The sequence below is a fragment of the Leptinotarsa decemlineata genome, unplaced genomic scaffold (assembly GCF_025532065.1).
Source record: "Leptinotarsa decemlineata unplaced genomic scaffold, Ldec_3_MD MMD2_tig00026361_RagTag_RagTag, whole genome shotgun sequence".
NCBI lineage: Eukaryota > Metazoa > Arthropoda > Insecta > Coleoptera > Chrysomelidae > Leptinotarsa > Leptinotarsa decemlineata.
Genome location: NW_027412704.1, coordinates 7,132,337 through 7,154,714, shown reverse-complemented (window position 1 = coordinate 7,154,714; position 22,378 = coordinate 7,132,337). Strand labels below are relative to the sequence as shown.

The 22,378-nt window shown below is 35.5% G+C and overlaps 1 protein-coding gene across 1 annotated transcript in view; it reads left to right on the top strand.

Annotated features, from left to right (window-relative positions):
- The window catches only part of Dfd (homeotic protein deformed), a 42,117-nt gene extending 21,461 nt beyond the window's left edge, over nucleotides 1-20,656 (top strand). The window contains exon 2 of the mRNA XM_023156253.2: nucleotides 17,168-20,656. Within this exon, the coding sequence (XP_023012021.1) occupies nucleotides 17,168-17,751 (584 nt within the window). The 3' untranslated portion in view covers nucleotides 17,752-20,656. The remainder of the gene's footprint in view (nucleotides 1-17,167) is intronic.
- The last annotated feature ends 1,722 nt before the right edge of the window (nucleotides 20,657-22,378 follow it).

The following is a 22,378-nucleotide window of genomic DNA, read 5'->3' as shown; positions in this document are numbered from 1 at the left end:
GCACGACCTGTACAGTAGAGCGATCCCTTAGCGGCCTCAGAAGACTGAAAGATGGCGAAGAAGCACCATTGCAGAAAATCGCCTTAATGGTCTGGCCATGATGAGTGTACACACAGCTATATTAAATGAAAACAGAAATAATTTTAATGATAAAGTGGTTGAAAGATTTGCCGAAAATTCCCGCAGGTTATGTTATAATTAAATATTAGTTTTGTTAAAATAAATAATGATTACTGTGTTTAAAAGTTTGATTCAGTTATTATGCTGCCGAGGGCTTGTGAAGTTTTATGCATACCGTTCTTATTCCAATCGTCACCGAGGCAAAGTCTTTCAAAATGTAACGCTTCATGCTTTCGACTGTACCAGGTGTTCATATTTTTTATCCTCCATGATATTGCCCCATTGCCCCCCCTAAATCATAAGCTGGCGACGCCCTTGACAGTGTGGGCATTCTTTAACCGTTCTGACTTCAGAATCTACGTTTACTCAGCAAAACTGTGCGCTGCACTTCCTTATGCTTTTTCTGCATTGTTGATAATACGCAGAAAATAACATATGATTTTTTGTTTGCGTTGAATCAATGAGCTCCATAACACTTGCTAAAAAAGTTCGACAAAACAACACCTTGGTTATATCATTAACGAGTTAGATAAATGAAGCATTGGGATACAACCTATGTGTTGTTTCAGAAATGTTCACTCTTTTGATAAAGAAACTGACGCCAACATTTGACGTGAATATCATTCAACATGTTTTTTTTTCTTCTTGAATTTCAGTTCAGGACAAATATGAAGGTAATATTCATGGATCGCTCATCTCAACGAAAAACACGGAGCAAAATACGGCAATTTGAAAGAAGTCAGTAGATCAATTATACTAATAAATTAACTCAGTTGTTTTCATCGGATATACGCATAATATACAACGATTTGAATTATGCATGAGCACATCATTTATCATGTCTTCTAGGTACTAATATCCATGACTCCGCATCGTAATTAAACTTAATAAAACAAAAAATTATTACCATCCTCATGAGCTGTTTTCGTCCTTACAGTTTTCATTTCGCTTGAATTACCATCGAATGGAAATAAGTCATTTTTATACATATTGAACCTTCAATTGTTCGCATGCGTGATGTCAAAAGTTTGATGGTCGATTGAATTTTGTGACAGATTATATTCACGTGTAACTTCACTAAAGGATAATTGTTACATCAGGCATCAATAAATTACCATTGTGAAGTTACTGTCACCATTCGACGAATAAATATTATGTGCCCGAAAATTTTGATACATACATACGTTTTTTGCATATTCATGAAATGATGTACTTTGTTTACTTGATAATGATGAATACGTATCAATATTTATGTACATATAAATTTTATGAAAAATTCATGCTAAACAGTAAACGTGGTATTATTTGTTCAATGTCGTCATAACGAATGATAGAGGTTGAAATTTCAATTATTTGAAAAATATATACATAAAATACTAAAATATTAATATTAGTATGAAGCTATACAATAGCTCCATACAGCTCCATACAATAATAATCGTTATTAAAATAATAATAATGATACTTACATAATTCACAGAGCAAAAATCAACAATTCAATTAAAGAAATTATACCGTTATAAAATATAGCAATTATAAATCATACTTAATGTGCACGAGATTTATTTTTCAGCTCGCATATACTAAAATAAAAGATATAGCTGGTTTGAGCTCTTTTGCACAAACGTAGTGGTATCATTTATAGATGTTGATTTTGGAACAAAAACATCTTGCAGAAAGTAATTCCGGGGGATCAATTCTACCATTCAACAACTGAGGTAAAAAAGCAGATACTTGTTTTCTCCTTTTTTCAAGATACAGGATCGAATGTTGGCAACAGTTCAATTTAATTGCAATTTCTTTGAGGATACACGTCAGTAGTTTTGAAACCTTTTTTGAGCCGAAAACCTTTCTTTGAACTCTTTCAATATTTGATATATACTGATTATAAATGGGATTCCATATTATGAATCCATTTTCTAACTTTGGCCTTACTAAGCTAAAATATAGAGAAGTAGAAGATAAAATATTGTTGAAATTTTACAATTTCTAAAAATAAAATCTTAACAGCGATAGTCAATGTGATTATTAAAAGTGAGTTGATGATCAAAATGGACACCTAGATCCCTAATAGCGTTAGTTCTATCTGAAATAGTTTCATCGATACTATATGCAAATTGTTTTGTATCGAATTTTCTGTTAAATCATACAATTTTGCCTTTGGAAATTGAGAGGGTTTTGCTGCACCAGTCATTTAAAGTGTTCAAACGCTATTGCAGTCTAGTACAGTCATCTCTCTAACGCCTTCATAAACGACATAGTTGGAGTCATCGACATCAACTGTTTGATATACGCGGATGACCTGAAATTATATTGTGAGATCAATGGCATCAAGGACTGCCTTCAACTCTCCCTCAATCTGAAACGTGTTGAGCAATGGTATTTTCGCAATAATCTTCTTTAAACGCGATTAAATGTAATGTAATGACATAATAAAAATTCTTCCATTTTCATATCAATGTTCAATAAACGATATTCCACTTCAACAACCTCTCACATTCACCCTCACTTTTCTCCTATAGATCAGACAATATCTATCCACCAATTGGATTTCCCTATGATGCATTGTTAGCTAGACATGGAATACAAACTGAGTAGAGAAAAGTATCAGTGTTCAGTGTTCATATAAAAGTATTTGTTTTGAAAGATTTTTTTTCTTTCGAGTAATTCAATGTCTATATGAAAGTAGCTGTTTCAGAAGGGCTTTCTTCCAGTTTGTGTATGAAAGTTGCTTCTTTGCATGATCTACACATACATGAATAAAGTTACTCATTTTCAAATTGATTACATCCTTCCTTTCTTTGGAAGATTCCCTCATTTTTTTTGTATCAAGATGGAGTAGTAGAAAGCCAAAAACTTTCTTTCCCTAAAATTAATCACTCCTAAAAATATAACCCCTTCAATTCGTATGGTTTTTATCTTATAACTTATTGTAATTGTATTGTATTGTGATTTGACTTATATGGCTGTTCTGTAATTGGGTGTAACCTGTAGAACAGTGTATAAATAAATAAATGAATAAATAAAAAATAAATCTATATCGATAACAGAGGTGTATAACTTCATACCACCGGCGAACATTAATCTAATGTACAATGTGTTGCAGAAATCATTTATGGAAAGTAAAACAAGTAATGGTCCAAGATTACATCCTTAAGGGATTCCACTAGAGGCAGAATGAATATTTGAAGATAAACTATTTTAGTAGACAAACTGCTTCCTTAGATCAAGATATGATTTGAAAAAATTAATATTAATTTCATTGAAACCAATACCAGAAAGTTCATGAATAAGAATCGCATTATTAATTTTATCGAAAGCTTTCGAGATGTCTCTGTATACCACATCAACCAGCCCCCTAGGGTCCAGTGTTTCACATAAAAAAATGATCAAAAACAGGCAAGGTACTGATTGTGGATCTATAATTCATTAAACTATGTTGATGATTGAGAATGTTTGGATGACAGGTAAATGTGGTTGTACATAATCACCTCAAAGGGTTTCGCGAAGTTACTGAGAACTGAAAAAGCATCATTTTTGGGTCTTCACGTCGAACCCATTCGACTACTCGAAACGAGTAGAGCAGGATCACGATGGCAAGCATTTTTTTGACAGTAATTTTGTTTTTCCTTGATAGTTCCGATGACCAGATCTATTGAGTTTTTGCTGATACTTTCCCGCTGAGAGAGTTATTTCCTGTCTTTGTCTCTTGTTATTGTAGCATGTCTGCGACATGACGATTATCTCCCTAATCCTCGAATCGTAGTCTTTTGAGGAGTACCATTGCACATTCTTCAAAGCATCTCGCTATTTGACCCTGTACCAAAAATCATCTGAACAAATGCACAAGAGGTCATGGGATGTTATGTCAAACGCTTTGCGGTAATTGAGTCCTGCTTTATACATTTATTGATGAACAGGTTCTTTTTGAACCCAGTCACACCTCTCTTTGACTCTTCCTGCCCAAATGCACTTTAAAATACTGGGTCAACTTCATAGAGTATGCGTGCAAATAAGTTGCCGGTGAATAACTCACAGCACTAAATCAAGTATCTAATCTTTGAACTAGACAAATCTTCTTTATGGGTATGGACACTTCATCAGTTGACAAACCAATTCAGAATCTGCTACTCCTCATCCAAATTGAAAATTCTGGCCAAGTGGCATTGGGTACTCGTTAGTTACTTGGAAAGGGCTCTTCTTTTTGGTGGTTCTTCTCTTCAGGCTGTAGAAGATTTCTACATATGTGTCGAACTGCGGTAGGACTGGTGGGTCTGAGTTGAATGGTTGTATATGCCCTCGAATGTCCTTCAAGGTTTCAACCCGATCAGAGGTTGGCGAGATATCTACAACAAGTAGACACTCTTGATTGAGGATTTCTTCAAAATTTGTTACTTTCGCGATACTGCTGGCTTGCGTTACTACTGACCATGGAAGCCATACAGATTGATGGTTAGCACCACTCCTCTGCTCAAAGTGTGGTGGACAAATCCCAGTTCAACGGTATGCGCCCCACGTTGAGCGTAATATGTCTATTAGCCGTCCTCTAGTCCATCACATATTGGATATGAGATGCTTGTTGTCTCGCTGACTTGATCTTAATGAAGATATGCTCCTGATGATTTTGGCGGCGTACATCCACATATATCCTCATTATCATCATTGGCGAAATAAATAATCGGGCTGGGTCCTACCAATCTGCTTCCAATCCCTCCAATCATGTCCTTTGTGGGTGCCCCTGCCTCGTGATCTAGGAACTCTTTAAGAATGCCGAATGGTGAGACCTGTGGACCCACGGCCTGTATCGAAGGGAGATTAGAGTTATACCTTCCAGGTGCACCTATGCTGCTGGTCCGGTTTTGTAGCAGTTACTTCATCAGTAACTGACGGAGCTACCGTATAGCGCAGCGCGTCTTGAATGCAATTTATTGTGAAAATTCTAAAATTATTATCATGCAGAGTTTTCTGAGATAATTCACCTAAAATCCTCCCCCCTTGATTGAGAACTGGTTCAGATCAGCTATACATCTACCGTTTTCTGTTTCTAGCTGTCCATAATGATACCTTCACTGGATAATTTAATTGTTCTATATTTCAAAATGCACGTTTCTGATGAAGTCGAACCCAATATATTTTGGTCCGAAAACCAAAGTTCTCAATATCATCGATCCTCAGGCATCAACTGTCCACTGAATATTATCAATCCCAAACATTAATTTGGTTGGAAGCATGCACAGAAGTCGCTCATGGACAAAATAGAGTAATGTGAAAGGTTCTAGGTAATATTCGGTGAAATAACCATCAATTATTGATCGTCCTGCGAAGGAAAAACTACGAGCTTCAATCGCTAATGTCCTCATGGCAATCAGGCACACGCGAACTGTTTATGAAGCATTGATATAAACGGAAAGTGCATATGAGACTAGTAATTATACCTGTGATTTGAAATAGTTTTCATTAGCTCACTACTTCATTTACGAATGTTTGTTCTTCGGTAAACTCTACGAGTAATTGCTTTATAACCGGACTTAACGAGAACATATAATGATATACCTAGTTACAATAGTATGTAAATAACGCAACTGGCTCTATGGCGAGCTTAATTTTTCATAACCAACAATAATATTCACCACATTGAAGTTTTTGAGTCATACACCAATCTTGTTTCCTCTACTAGTTTCTAGATAGTTCTATTTTTATAATATTATTCGGAACTCAAACAAGCTCAGGGTCAAACAAATCCATTGAATATATCTGATGATTGTCAAACCAATAATCACTTGGTGAGAAAATGTCTGATGGCTGAAAGCTCCGCAGCAAAGGCTCAGGCAAAGTTCTCTAATGTACAGGCAGGCCGTCAGGCCGTCAGCAACACATCGTCAGCGGCCATGGAAATTCTTCCAGACCTGCCTCGTCTCCGCATCTTTTTGGACAGGGGTACTAGGTAGACAACATACTGAATTGTGCATAAAATAGTCTAAAATAGTCACATCATTCCGGTAATGATTTGTGACTTAATGCCTACAATTGTCAACTATGACTTGGTAGTACTGCCGAAAAGTCTTTCATCAATAGAAAGACTCAACAAATTGTCTGGATTCCTGCCGACACCGACCTGGAAGGTATGGAAGCTGGTGACTTGGCAGGGAGGGCACTGCAAGCGGTTTCATCGGAATAGAATACGTCATTTGCATACCTTTAGGCTTTGTTTAACAAACACTAAATATCCAGACTGCAAGAAAAGTTTCAATTGGCATAACGACCAAGATTTGGCCATTCCAAGGCATTCATACATTCTTCGAATTGTTAGTCTACTGCAGATCTGATGACAGCAGAAAAAGACTATGTTGCCTTACATGTCTACTCACAGGTAACTGACGTCTGAATCGTCATATGACAACTGCCGGAAGACAGGTTTCCAGTGTTTGGCAAATATATATCCACTTTTGACATCTGACCTAAGAGAATATTCACCAAATGAGGTAAGAATTCTTCGTCGTTCGTTATTTGGACTTATTTGGCCAAGATTGTATAGGTTTGAGCTACAATATACTCTCGCGGTTTAAAGCTGAGGGTCTACTAATAGTTCATTTATTTTTCCCCAAAAATGTAAGATACATATAGAAATAATCAACAACAGGTACTAAAGAGGACAAAATGCATCCAACGTTTAAGCAGAAAGTGTCAAAATTCAGATATTTTTTAAAATTGATCGACAGCTCTGCCAGAAGTATTAGTAATAATTCTCAATTTACGATTCAACACAAAAAATGTCAGGTGGTCACCCCCTAAAACACACTCCATAACGCATCACGTTGAACGCTACCAAGAATAACCCGAGTTTGCTAAAGACCAAAAGTGATTTTTGCCCTATTTTAGACCCAAACTTCATAAACAAACTTGAAAGTCTGGAACATCAGAGACACATTGAGAATTCGACAGTGTTTTCTAAAGATACTTTTCAGAAATTGCTTGACTGGACCAGCCGCTTGTGAAAAAAATACATTGTCAGCTACAATTCCGCTCTCTCTACGAATTCCTTCCAGCAGTCACTTCCAGAAAACATTTTGTTATATAATGTCTATACATTACATAAGTAAATTCTAATTGTTTTATTCTATTTCAGTTACAGAAATGTTTGTTATCTCACTGTAATTTTTTCTCGATAATTTCTGATATAATTATGAAAAATTGAAGGCTAGGCCATCAAAACATATTTTTCCAGTGATAAAAGGCTTTTTTCCAACAGCAATAAAACTGGCAGCCATGAAATTAACATCTAGTTGTCATTATTCTTGAATCATACATGACTCTCAGTACTTCAAAATTTCAATCCATGTTACTGGCCTAATCAATTTGAACCAATGGAATCAAATATTCAATATGATTGTGACTGAATATTGAAACTTTGCATAAACGAAAGTTTTTCGTGTAATGAGACATTTTCGATTTGAATAGAAACATTATTCTGAACTCCAATCAAATCGAAAAGAATACGCGACGTATTGTTGATACATCCAATCGCGTCAAATAGGTCGGTTATTTTTGAAAAATGCGAGTTTAGTCATTTACTTACTCTATTCATATATTGGAACATCGGGTCTTTAATGATTGAACTTAATTTTTTTTTCGATTTTTGTTATTCAGGTGATAAAATTGGTTTCATTTAGGTATATTTATATATTGTTCATATATTGATGCATTCAGCTGATAATATTTCAGGGACTAATTTTTACCACTCGACTCAAAAATTTTTTCAGGTGAATATTAAATTCTTTAAACGCAAACTTTGTTATTTTTGAGCAATATTAATCAGGTAACTGCAATTCGTCCTACGGACTAGTGGTTTTATTGATGGATAGATAGATGTTTATCGACTACGTTATATACAAAATTACATTTGTAGTAGGTCATGGGGTGGGTTATGTATAAAATAGTAGAACACAGTATGCACTCAAAGACAAAAAATTACATAGGCATAAAACATTATGAATGTTGCCAAGCAGGCAATCAGACAGGTAAATTATTAGTCAAATATATTGTGGGGCAGACCTGTGAATATGTTTCATAGGTGTGTGGCAGAAAATAGGACAAAACTTCATATATTGGCAGGCCATAAATTCGTCAACTTAGTAGAAACAGTGGTGGGAGCATATTTTCTTGACTTCTGTTTTGTATTGATTATAATTTAGATTTTTAATTTCGTCAGGTAATGCGTTATATATCCTAATATCAACAGAGTTTCTGGCTGACTTGCTCGATGTCTTGGTTCTCTTGGCAGATTTTTATTTCTGATATTATAGTTATGGAACTCCGCATTAGTTGAGTAGGCATTTTTGTTTTTATGTATATGTAGTAGTGAGTGATATATGTATAGGAAAGGTACAGACAGTATTCCATACTCAGCAAATAGCGGCCAGCACTGATCCCTATGTCCTGCATTAGCTGTGACTCTCGCTTTTGAATAATGAAGACTGTTTTTGAGTTTGGAGTATGAGGCCATGAAAGGCACTCAATAAGGTTTCTATTTTTGCAAACTTCTTGAGTTGACGCAGAACATACGTGTATTTGGATATTTTTTGCATAGTTCATCTATATGAGCGGACCAGTTGGGATTATCGTCCAAAGTTATTCCAAGTAGTTTAACAGTGCCACCGTTTGAGAGTGTGTGATTTGCGAAAAAGTTCAGTTTTTGTGTTTTGTTTCTGTTCAGACAGAGTAGATTACTATACCAGTGATCTGTTATATTTTCCACCTCCTCTTCAATTTATTTAAGAGTGCGCAAGTCTGAGTGTCTGTTAACCAATGTCGCATCATCAGCATACTTGACAATAGTGTTTGGAAAAAGGTAGTAAAAAAGATCATTGATGTAAACTGAAGGGGTCTCAAAACAGACCCTTGGGGCACAAGGACACACCTTGGGGCTGTTTGCTATCATAGTATTGCTAAATTACAAAATATTCGTCAGAAAATTGAAATTCATCGATAAAATTTCGCAGTCTTTTTCCAAAAAAATTTACAGAAATTCGGTTAATTTCGTGGTTGAAAGCGATTTCATAGAGGCAATTACTGGCATCTTCATTTGACTACTTTCCCACCAGCTTCCGTTGACAGTTGACACCAACAACAACATCGAAAACCTTCTGAAGTCGTCCGTATGCAGGCAAATTTCAGCCCATATAGGGGCAAGAAATAACAACTGAAGCAGCTGTATTTTTGCCTAGTCATTGGACGATAATGAATTTTAAAAATTGACTCGGCACCTCAACACATTACTAAAGAAGTAAGAAGAAGCACTGTTTATTGAAGGAAATTTTCAATAACGGCAACTTGAATGAACGCTAATTAGAGACTTAACAAATAGAATGAATTTATTGTTGGATTATCGGCGTGTATGAGTGTGTGGAGAAGAAAGGATTGTAAACAATTCAGTTTTAGATCTTAGATGGCTGCCGACGGATCAGTGGCGTCGGTTACAGTCAATTTTGAAATTTTCAAAATTTGAAACTCATTTTTGCAATCTGAAACCAATATATTTCAACGGAAACTGCTGTAGAGCACATTTTTCCTCTTGAAATGGCTTCAATAGTTCCAATATTTGCTGGTTTTTCACAGTATAAGAGCTCGAATTCTATAAAGTCTATCAACAATAGAAGGCTTCTATTCAATTTGGATCATTGCGCGGCTTTGGCAGATATCAGCTATTGAAGGTTTATGAAATAGCAAGCAAAAATCGTCAAAGTATAGTGAACAACTTTTTTAATATTCCGTGGTAATTGTAAATACTTGAATTTCTAGTATGAAAGCTGAATTTTACATTGACAATTTATCCAAGCTATCAGGATTATTTCTAGTATTATCCCGAAAGAAACTTGCTTCATTCTCTGATAATTTAAGGTTGCTATTTTATACCTGCTTTTATATCATCTATATATAGGATGAGGTACTATTTATATTTCAGGAACTATTTCAGGAACTGGCAACACTAATGCCAATAGGTAAAATGTGACAACACCATAATAAACTTCGACATTTTTCATCATGAACGTACCCACAACATTTTTATTTACAAGTGATATTTATTTGTTTACAGTTAGTTAGGAAAATCAATTCGTCCAAAATATGAAAATTCCAAGAGAAGAATTTCATTGGATTATTTTTCACAACTTGCAATGTTCAACAAGACTATGTTAATGAATGCAATTCTTTGTATGTCTATAAAGCCCAATAAAAACCACAGTATATCGCTGGTATAGTGAATTCGTTCGCCGACGAAATCCGTGTCAGTCGTCCAAAATCGGTTGTTGTGCCACAAAACATTGATGCAGTTCGTGAACTAATAATGCACGATTGTAATGTGACATATTTTGAGATAGAGGCATCCTTGCACATTAGTTCCACTTCATTACATTCGATTTTGTGTGAACACTCAGTTGTAAAAAAATAGTCTCATTGGATACCCCATAATTTTAATCGCTCCAAAAATGGCTCGCGTCAATTGGTGTGAGAAAATAGCTAAAAGGTGTGGCCGTAATGACGTGTATAAAATCGTGACAGGTGACGAATCATGGATATATGCGTATGAGCTGGGAACAAAACAGCAATCGATTGTGTGGGTATTACAAGACGAGCTAAATCCAAAGAAATTGTTCGTGGAAAAAGCACAACAAAGCAAATGGTAGTCTATTTCTTTAGCCTAATGGTTCATTTGGACACTGTTCTGCTTGAGCAACGTCGAAATGCCAATTCTGAGTGGTACATGACCATGTGTGTTGCCGTAGAAGAATCATTCCCCATCATGACAAAGCGAGCTCTCACACATCTCGTGAAATAGTTACATTTTTGAGCAGTCAAAACATCAAATTGATGGTTTATACTCCGTACAGTTCTGACTTGGCACCCAAAGACTTTTTCTTGTTTCCGAATATCAAAGGTTAACTATGTGGTCAACGATTTACGAGCGCCGATGAATCAGTTAAAGCTTTCATAATACATGCTCTGGAGGCGTGTCAAGAGGAATGGAAAAACTACTTTGACAAATGGTTTGAACGAATGCAAAACTGTATTGATCGTCAAAGGAACTATTTCAAAAAATAATAAAGCCGATTTTATTAAAAAATGTTTGTTATTATTTGCTATTCTCGAAATATAAATGGAACCTCTCTTATTATACTTTTATACCTGCTGGGACAATGATGATTCAAACTTCATAATAGACCATCGTTCCTTTACATATATTGCGGGCATACGCTGAGGAACTTGCAGCTTTTATAAAATAAGGAATGTGTGGCATTCACGAGCTCTTGCTCTATTAGGTCCAATTCAACATTTCATTTGAAATATCCAACGTGATACTTCATCATCTGTGACCCTTCTTTAACCAGAATCGGAACACTATTATAAGTTAGGCCAAGCGTTGTCATACCTTGGTGAGTAGTTATTGCATTTTCTTCCATTTGCCCTCTTCAGCAGCCTAGTGTCACTAGCCTTGTACTATTCGCCATTTTTCAACATTTTTGCACTTATCCTTTTTTTTTCAGGAGCCTTTTTCAATTACCTAATGGACAGTTTCATTTCTTCTTCATATGGTTCTTCCATATTGATGACCTTCATAAGCTTCAAGATGTTGCCATTCGCTTTCTCTCTAGCGGTGTGCCATTGTTTTTTATTATCAATTCTTCGTTCAGTATCCCTAAAAAGTATACTTTTCATGTCTCCTCTATGTTTTCTGAGTCTTCTAGTAGACTTCCATCTTCATCTTCGAAACAAATTTTGTAGCAGCTGATGAGCTTTGTTTTCATTCTTTCAAAATTGTGTCTATGTTTTTCTGTTGAGCTCCGCTTTAATTTTCTCCAGTTTTTGCTCTCGATCAATTAATCCACCCAGCATTTTCTTTTGGTTTTTCTTCTTTTCCCAATACCTTTCTCAGTCTGGAATGCTATTTTGATGTACTCTTTAGTTAGTAGTCTACTTGTCTTTTCTGATGCCTTTTCTGTATATGTCAGTGTTAGGATTATCTTTGTATATTTGTTTAACGGCATGTTTTAACTTTTTTTTATCAAAGATATAAGGAATCATGTCCGGATTGGAGTTGTCATTAACTGCGATCTGTTTTTTTCAAAATTAATTCTTTTTTAAAATTCTCGGTTGAATAATGAGTCTGTAGATCAATCTATGGTTAGCTGCTAGTTTATGCTTCCAGGTTGTTGGTGGTGCTTAAAATGGTTGTTGAGTGTTGTGTCTGTGTGGATTGGTTTGTGGTGAATTGCGAAATCATGTTTTTCCATGTTTCATGTTTTTGTGATTGTCAGGTCCAAAAAGTTCATCGACTAATTGGATACAAGTTCTATTGCAAATTTCACCTACTGGTGTAATTAGATAGTAACAGTAGTGTAGAGTGTACCAGTCCAAATCAATTATATTGCTTGTATGACAGTAGAGTGGCTCTTCTAGACGCATCTCAAATATTTTACAACAGTTACAAATTATAGATATTGTTCTGATTTTTTTTATTTACTGCCTTTTTTTCAAACAGAGTATGTTTCTGATATGTTCCATATTCAATGCACGGTAGTTGCACAGACACTGGCAGGAACATTTTAATGATAATGACAATAATGATAATATCGTCTTCAAATACAGTTTTCTGAAAACTAATCAGGTACAATTTGATTGTTATATGAAGATAACAGGCGAAAGTCAATTTGCATCATGTCATATTGCTTATGTGATTTGCATGAAAATTCTGCACTTACCTATGAGTCGCTGTACTAGTTTTCAGGCATCTCAATATACCTTACCCGAATTCACCTCTAGAATATTTTTGTGTACACCACTGGTCGGTACAAAGATCTCAAAGAGGCAACAGTCTCCACTGGCCGACATTCTTGTTTTTCCTAATCATGATTGTGCACATTATTGATGTAAACAACAATTGCACCGACAGTCTAGGTTGAACCAAGGTTAGGAACAGTATTTGGTGTGGTCCAGGTTACTCTAGATGTCTACCCACTGGAAATTCTTCGACTAATTGAATTTTGGGTGTTCCTGCAAGTTCCATGGAACGATGTTTCTCATTGTTTTGTCTTGAAGAGTTTTATTTTTTGCCACGACTTTATGGCACTTGTCTAGTGTTTTATTGAGTTTGTTGAAGGACTGAAGGCATTGATCCATATTATTCTCATGGCTAAAATGAGTTACTGCCCAAAGAATCAGCAGAGGTCAAGATTATGACTCATGAACAGTTTCTATTTATTCACACAGTAATTTTTAACAATCTCTGAGTTTGAGATTCATGATATTGAGGTTCATCGAACCGCAGTATTTCACGCTTGAAAGTTATTTAGTTTATAGATGATATGAATTAATGAACATACAAGTGTTTGTGAAATCAATTCTGTGAAAATGATGATGATGATGAAAACGGTTTTTTTTATTAATAGCTCGAATGGAAAAATAGAAAAAAGATTGAATTCTTGTTTACCTATCATATACAAATAAAAGGAAGAAGAAAGATTCTACTTGAAAGAACTACTTCCTATTACAGATATAGGGAAAGACTAAGCTAGTGGGTGAAAATAATAGTTTTCAACTTTCCTTCAGCATTGCTCTGAATGCCGTCAAACGGCATTATTCTACATTAATAGTAATGAATCCTTGTACTCTGGAATTGGTGTGGATATTATAAACACTTTTTTGAAATTGAGATTGAAATTGATGTTTCCGTTGACGTGGAACTGGAACTTTTTGAAAACGAATTTGTCCGAGGTGTGGATTAACAATGTCTCACATATCAATATGGAATGCCTATCAAAATAATAGCTTGACACGGGATATAGCCCTTCAATGAATAAAAACTGCTTCGGAATGAAAGTGTAGTAGACGACCAACCGCATGTGTGTTCCTGGATCTTACAAGGGCTTTCGATACTGTGGATCACCAACTTCTGTTGGACTTCCTGCAAGATTCAGGAATGCGAGATGTGGCAAATGAATTATTTTCAGATTATTTGAGTTGCCGCAAACAGTATGTGAAAATAGGAAATGGAATCAGCGAAGAGATATTTATAAAATATGGAGTACCACAAGGTACAGTGCTAGGAACACTACTTTTTTCATTATATATAAATAGTCTACTCACCATCCATGAAACTACAGGTCAAATTCTATACACTGCAGAAACCTGGAAGAGTCTGAAAATAAAAATGGAAAACGATCTGTTAAATATTATCAGTTGGTTTGACCATAAGTTGCTTACCGTAAATTTTGACAAAACTTTTTATATACTTCTTTCGAGTTACAGAACTGAGTTACGTGAGTTCAAGGAACTCACACTGGTGAAAACCAATCAACAGATTGCCATCAAACAAGCAGAGAGAGTCCGATATCTAGGGGTTGCAATAGATTGTCATTTAAGATGGAATCATCATATCGATGAAGTAACTAAAAGTTTAAGACCAAATGCTTCAATAGAATATTAGATACTCGTTCCCTCAAAACTTTATATTATGCTCTTGTGGAGTCACGACTGCGATATAGTATCCTTAGCTGAAGTGGTGTACTTGATACCCGTCTTCAAAAACTTGAAATAGTACAGAAAAAAATTTTGAAAATAATTTCCAAAGAAAAATATATGTATCCGTTAAAAAAGCTTTTGAGGATTCAGCTATCCTCAGCGTCTGAAAGTTATATTTAAACGACATAGCAATTTTCACAAGTGAAAATAAATACACCCTTCAACAGTTAGAGCATAGTTATACCACAAGAAACAAAGCAAAAATGTTGGTACAAATACAGACAACAAAGAAATTGGTGGGACAGCGTTGTTTCAGTTTTTTAGCAAATAAATTCTATAACTTTCTAGACGATATGCATAAAAATAAGGTAATGAAAGTCAACTCGATACCACTAATAGAAAATATATTCAAAAAGTATCTCTTCAATGTAGATCATGAAATCATATTAAATATAATTGATAACAAATAACTTATCAAAATTTCCCTACTTTCATCGCTATAGAAATGATCTGAATTTTCGATTCTCCTTTCATTGTCATTTACTTTTTCTCAGGTCCAGAATATTGTAAATATTGTAAATACTCACACTGAAATACTATTCGAAGGTTATTTGGTAACACAATTAATAAAGAATTCCCATGCACAACCTTAGGGTTTTAATGGGTTTTCTCGATGTTTATTACCCATATCTAGAACATTCCTTTTAATTGATTGTTTTTCTTTTTTTTCTATCTGATATTGCATACGATGTAATGAAAACTCTTTCTATTGCTGGTAAATAAACATATTATTATTATTTTTTTCCACCGTAGTGTGCGGTGGTCAGGCCCTATCCCCCGAAGCCCCGATACATTCGGGAGGGCGCGCCAGCATTATCAACCAATGACCACTCCCCACACCGTGGGGTAAGTGATCATTGGGTCCGAGAATCATGTGCCTGAGCAAACGCTGTGATTCAAGAATGACAGCCTTCTGCATCTGTGCGGCTAAGAGTTCTGCCTTAGTGCGGTAAGCCGGTATGATTTTAAGATTCGAGAGTAGAGAAGACATCATTCCACCAATGACTCCAATAATCAGAACAACCATCTTGACAGAGTGATCTGAATAGAGTCTGCGGAGTTCGAAGAGAAAATCTCGATATTTTATCCGTCTCTCTCCTCTTTTCTGACGATATTTGTCTCGCCAGGAGCTGAAAACTCCTCGTTTTGCTCTGGTGGTCGAGAAGGACTACATCAGGCTCATACTTCTCGTTCCCCACAAAGGATTCAATATCCTCCAAAGCGTAGGGCAACATCTACGTCTCGTCAATACCGTAAGAGTGCCGTAGATGGTAATATAGCACTCTAATGGCCGCAATATTTCGATGGATATAGGGCGAAACCGCATATGCCGGACATGCTGATAGCAAGTACATTAGGGTCTCGGGCGCCTCGCGACAGGCATTGCACCTTGTGTCAGGAACCTCTATACCCACCACGCGACTGCGGTAGACTAAGGTGTTGAAGACACCATCCTGTCGGGCCATGATGAACCCCTCAGTTTCCGACTTCAGCCCACTCGGCTTGAGAAAAGCGAACGTCAGGCGCTTTGATAAGCCAAGGTCTCCAATGTTATAAAAAAAGAACCCATGCATTGGCTCATCTTTGTTTCCGCAGAAGTAAGGTGATCTCTGCGGCTTTTATCTGAGCTTTTTGCTGAACGGGTTCCAACTCAGTAACAGAGTTGTGGTCACCTCGTTCAGTGTCGAAAACTATACCAAATTCATCAGCTGCTCGGGCAGCTGCCCTAAAAAGAAATGCTCCAATTCCTGCTCTCTCATGATCACGGACCATGCAGAGAAGGGGATCCGAACTTCTGACGACTTTACAGGCTGCATCCAGTACCATTCTGTCATGTAGACTCTCCAAACTCAAAAGTCTACGGCCTCCCTGTTTTCGGGGGAAGTACAACCGTGGAACGGACGATTTGGGATGCAAACTCCTATAGAGATGCATAATTTTTTATTATTATTATTTATTATTATTATTATTATTCGAGATACCACAATTTTATTGGTTTCTGAAGAATAATAATCTCAGAATATATTTGTTATGAAATTTAACCTTTTCTTTGAAATCAGTGGTGTTTATAGAAAATTCTTTCGATGGGGAAACAAATGTATTTTTTACTTTTAACCAAACTGCATTTTTATATTATAAACACAAACGAACAATTTCAATCATAACAACACACAAAAATGTGTGCAACGCAGCTTGAACATAACAATGTTCCCCGTTAGTTGAGCAATTCTAGAATGGATCTTTGATTTTCATTCATCTCTCTTAACATCAATTTAGTATCCATCTGAAAACAACGGTCTTTTAAAAAAAATACCTATAATTCACCTCCTCTGCCAACGTCCCTTCAAATCTGTCAAATTCCTACCACAATCAACTTCTTTCCTAGATAATACCACGACGGATACTGAAATACAGTGACATGATCATTTTATGTGTCCTTTCTTTTTCTAACATTCGTTTCTCGTTGTTACAGCCACCGGAGCCTTCGCCCCGGGCATGGAGCCAAAACGGCAGCGCACCGCCTATACCCGCCACCAGATCCTCGAACTAGAAAAAGAATTCCACTACAACCGCTACCTCACAAGACGGCGCCGCATTGAAATCGCTCACACGTTGGTCCTCTCCGAGCGACAAATCAAAATCTGGTTTCAGAACCGTCGAATGAAGTGGAAGAAGGATAACAAATTGCCCAACACGAAAAACGTCCGCAGAAAAACCAACCCCGCCGGGGTCACCACCGCCGCCAAGTCGGGGGGCAAAGTTCGGGGAAAAACACAAAACGGCACTCCGGGCAATAACAATGACAAACGGAAAAACAACAACAGGGACCTGGAGGGGTTGAGGGAGGACATGATGGACATGTCGCTGAGCGGGCATCTGGCCCATCAGATGACCCCCACGAGTCTCCACCACGGGGGCATGCTGCACGGGGACGGTGGCATGCACATAGGGTCGATGGGGCAGTCGCTCGCCGCCCTCTCGTCTTCGGAGGGGTGTGGGGTGCCAGGGACGCCGCAGCCCGTTATTAAATCGGATTACGGTCTCACCGCCCTTTAAGAGTAAGGGAGAGTGTGAAGCTCAATGTGTAAAAAGGTTAGGTTTGTTGGAGGATTGTGTGATTGATCAGTTATTTTGAAATGGAAGACATTTCTAACACTCTATAGTTCATTTAGTTTTACGATTCAGTAACGGGTGAAAGGTCACGGTTCAGGAAAAACATATGGGGCGTAGTACATAGATATAATATTATACACTGACTAGTGCAGTTTCACGGAATCAACCCTTCTATAGTTACTATAATTTTCTATACTTTATGAGTAAAACTGGCGTTAATTGCAGAAATCTAACAAGAAGGTAAACATTTGACGTTTGACGACTTTTCACTTTATAAAAATGAAAATTTTTATGTAAATAAATGAAATACTCTTGAGAAAAATTACTGAATCTGCTCAAAAATATTGCACATATCGAAAAAAAAAACATATTGTTGAAATTATTCGTGTGTTTGTGGATTACTATTGTCTCCCGTACCAGTCGACTATGCTATCACTGGTTGGGGCAATGAGTTCCGTTTCAAACAGAATCCTGTGGTTTCCTCCACTGACTGCGTATTATGGTCACAGCCAAGTTGTTCGTTTGGCCTAGTCTGCAGTTTCCTTCGTGCTCCTTCAGCATTGTTGCTATGGATCTTTTGTTGGTTCCGATGTATACCTTCCCATAAGTGAACAGTATGCGATAAACCCCTGTTGCTGATCATGGGTCCCTTTTGTCTTTAGCCGACCTGAGGCTATCTTGTATCTTCTTAGTGAGTTCAAAACCCGTTTTAATGAAGATCAAACTGTTTTATCTTCCTGTTGAAGATGATCACTTGGTAATTGAAACACATGTCGAGGTGTTGAAAATAACTGTTTCGTGTTAGAATAGAAATTCAGTAATATTCACTTCCACAGCAATCAGAAAAGAGACCGCTTTAAAAGCATTGTTAATGGAAAGCTCTAACTTTGTTCCTGTCAGATCGAGCCCACAAAACGTGTCACCCCATAATTACCAAGCGTCTTGTGAGTGAACAGCAAAGTTTTCCTCAGGTTGTCAACGATATTAGGTAATAACTTCGATTTGGAGGATCATTGTTCAGAATTGCTGCATAATGATCAAACACAATGTTCAGTACTCCTGATGTTCTCAACTTTTCACAATCTGAGGAATATAAATGAATCTAGTTCAGCAGAAGGTCTGCTCAAAGCTGATGAAGGTAAACTGAGGACGCCAAAAGTTATTGCACATATTACACAATAAAGAGTATACTCAGTAACTTGTCTATCAAATAAGATGAATTGAAGGAAATATCATTTATACATCTAACTTTTTTTACAAATGGCTGAGATCTCAGAGAATTGCTTTTTTCCGTTCTTGAAAACCAAATTTTTTCATGAAGAAGCTACAAATTTCTAATCGAGATTGTTTTCAAAAATAATTTTGAATTTTGAAAACGCAAAATGACTGTAATGAAATTTTGATGAACAAACTTGCAATTTCATCTGTGTATAATTTAGGTGAGAGATCATGTTATACTCAAGTTATATTCATTGAGAGAATATCTCATAGAGTGAAGAGTCATAAAATCAGTTAGCTGGATGAACTATGAAAACACACTTTTGTCTATTTTTCACGATAGTTTTATATTTGTTGAATAGTTTCGGTTATTACAGCATTTTCAAAACTAATTAGATTACATTCAAATCTGAGTATTTATACCTACATTAATTATACCTATCATAAATAATTTGATGCATATATTGTCTGTACCTGGGATAACCTCAGTTAATAGAAGAATATCGATGAGCATCACAAAAAAATTTGAAAAAAATTTAGGTATTGATAACTGGGTTATAGGTTCAGTAAAGGACTATTGTTTAGATCAAGTTGTTCGTTGAGGATGATCGAATTGGGATTTTTCTTTTGATTTGTTTATTTCCATAGATTCCAACAAAAGTGTGTTTTATAGTGTATAGTGAACATAAATTTCCACGAAATAAACAAGTCGTCAATCAAAGGAGCAAAATCAGTTAACCACTAGAAATACTACTCAAAATGTTCTTATTTTATTAACATTAGTAATTTCTTGCAACCATTCCGAAACTAAAAATAGGACTTTTTCCATTAGGCCAACTTTGATTCACCTACATATATCAAGCGAGATAGTAAAATATATATTCCTGATTTTTTCTCTCCAATATTCATGGTAAATGGCATGAAATTACAATAAAACCGCTTTTAAAATAGCTGCATTCCAATCACACAACTTCCTGTATAACAATGTATAAATGAAACGCCGACAATATGAATTTTTTTCGCTTTTTAACCGTTTACTCTGGACTGCGATAATTCATTTTGAATTGAATAGCGGAAACAAAATGGTTAAATTCGAAACGAATCGAAGCCCGTATCTATTGTTGTAATTTGATGTTCACTGATTTTAAAGATAATTTACCAGATTACATCTTATTTGGCTTTAACGGGGGAACGCATCGGAAATGTGTTTATATTTTATTTGTGGACGTGGACTAGATTGTTGGTTAAATCATCTGAAAATCAAAGATATCAAACACGACATATATTTCAACTGTTTACGATACATTGTACAGAGTGAGCCAAATTGGATACTTTTGAAGGGAAACTCCTGCTTTCAAACTGGATAGATGAAAACTGATGGCTGTATCTGAGGGTCGAATTTTATGAAAAAGTCAAAAGTGAAAACCGCATATCGATATCTATCATAGTTTCAGAGCTGCAGCATGTTTTTCAAAAATGTGCATTTTCAAAAAGTTGCTGTAACTTTTTCTTGTTGAAAATTTCTTGTTTCTATGAAAACATTCCCAAAACACTTTTTTACGTAGAATTTAACGGTGTCAAAAACTCATTTTTTAAAATGAGATATTATTAAATTGTCAATAATGTTTTATTTATTTTGTAGAGAACTGTTGATTATGATTTTAGAAAAGAAAAAAATGTCTTAAATAATAATATAAACAGTAGATCTATATTGATATAGATTATAAACAATTAAATATTATTATTAAGAAAATTTATTTTTTTAATTATCATAATTGATAAATATTGAAATAGTCCATTTGTTTATAAAAAGTTCACAAACAAATGGAGATAAAAATCATTTGTTTCTGTTTATAAATGTCTTTTATTGACAATAAAATGATAAAATAATGATAAAGGAAGAAAAAAAATTTTTACAACATTATTGTGTTTTTTCTTTATTGTTTACTTCAAAAAATTATTATAAACAAAGTATTACAATTTTCAGAACTTTTATCATACAATCTTCTTTTGTATGTATCTAAGAAGGGCTTCACGATGCGAAAAAATGTTACGGTAATTATTTAAATATTTATTCTACTTTGAACGATAAAGGAAGTTTTAGAAAAGTTTAAAGTTTGTTAATTAACAATTATTGTCTAGATTATTGAAAAATTAACTTTAATGAAAAATTTCAACGGGAATCAATTCTCTATGGTGTTTAAATTATATCATAAATTTTTAAATTATTTTCAAGTTATGTACTCGCTTAGAGGCCGTGCGCGCAACCTAAATAGGGCGCGCGAACGGCTATTTCAAGCGTTAAATTAAAATTATAAATAATGGAGATACCGTTTCGGGAGTTGGAACTTTTTTTTAGTAAATTTCCTTCTCTTCAAGGATCTTTTTTTCAAAATTCAAAAATATTTATAGTTTACTAAGTATAAACAACAAAACTGAACACCGCTTTTTAGGGTCTTTATTTGTTTATAACTTTTAGAATTTTTTATGAACTAATTTACTTTTTTTTTTCAAAATGATCTACACAATATTCCGGATCGAATGAGCCCAACCACTTAATTTTACTGAAAGTATGTCAATTTAACACGAATCTAAACTTAAAGCCCAGACTAATAGTTATTGATGAATAACAATTTTTTATAATGCGACACTCTTTATATTCCTGCAATTTCAATAGAGCTCAAAATTTCCTATCCAAAAATGAAGCACACCTGATGTTTTGCTGGAGTCATCTTTGAAATATAGAGCTTTTGTGTTTTCACATTAAGACTTTGAAACGCACTCTTTGATCACTTCAATAATAATAATAATAATGATAAAGAACAAACAATGAAATATTTTTCTTCAAACAAGTTATTCGAAATATCCACCAGCTTCTCCTATATTCAGGCGTCATCTTTTCTGAACGGTTTTTACAGAAATGAGTTCAATAGAAGTGAGAGAAGCAAAACTTTGCATCACTAACGCTTCCAATTCGTATCTAGAATTGGTCGGCAATTTAAAAATGAGATATGTCAACATTCCCCAGAGATGAAAGTCCATAGGCGTTAGGTCCGGTGACCTGGCCGGTGAACGGTTGGGTCCTTGGTTGGCTATCCAATTATCACCAAAATTTGCAGCCAAAAATTGGAGACAATTGCAATGTTGTGAGGCGAAGCCCCAACTTGTTGTAAATATATTTTTCTGAACTCCATTGGTGGCACTTCATCAACGAGTGTTTCAATATCTTGTCCTAAAATTTCTAAATACTTCTGAGATGTGAGAGTGCCAATATAAATGAGCAGGCCCACACACTAAATCATAACTTTCTTTGACTTCTCTGCTCCACAATAGAATGAGGATGTTGTTGTGC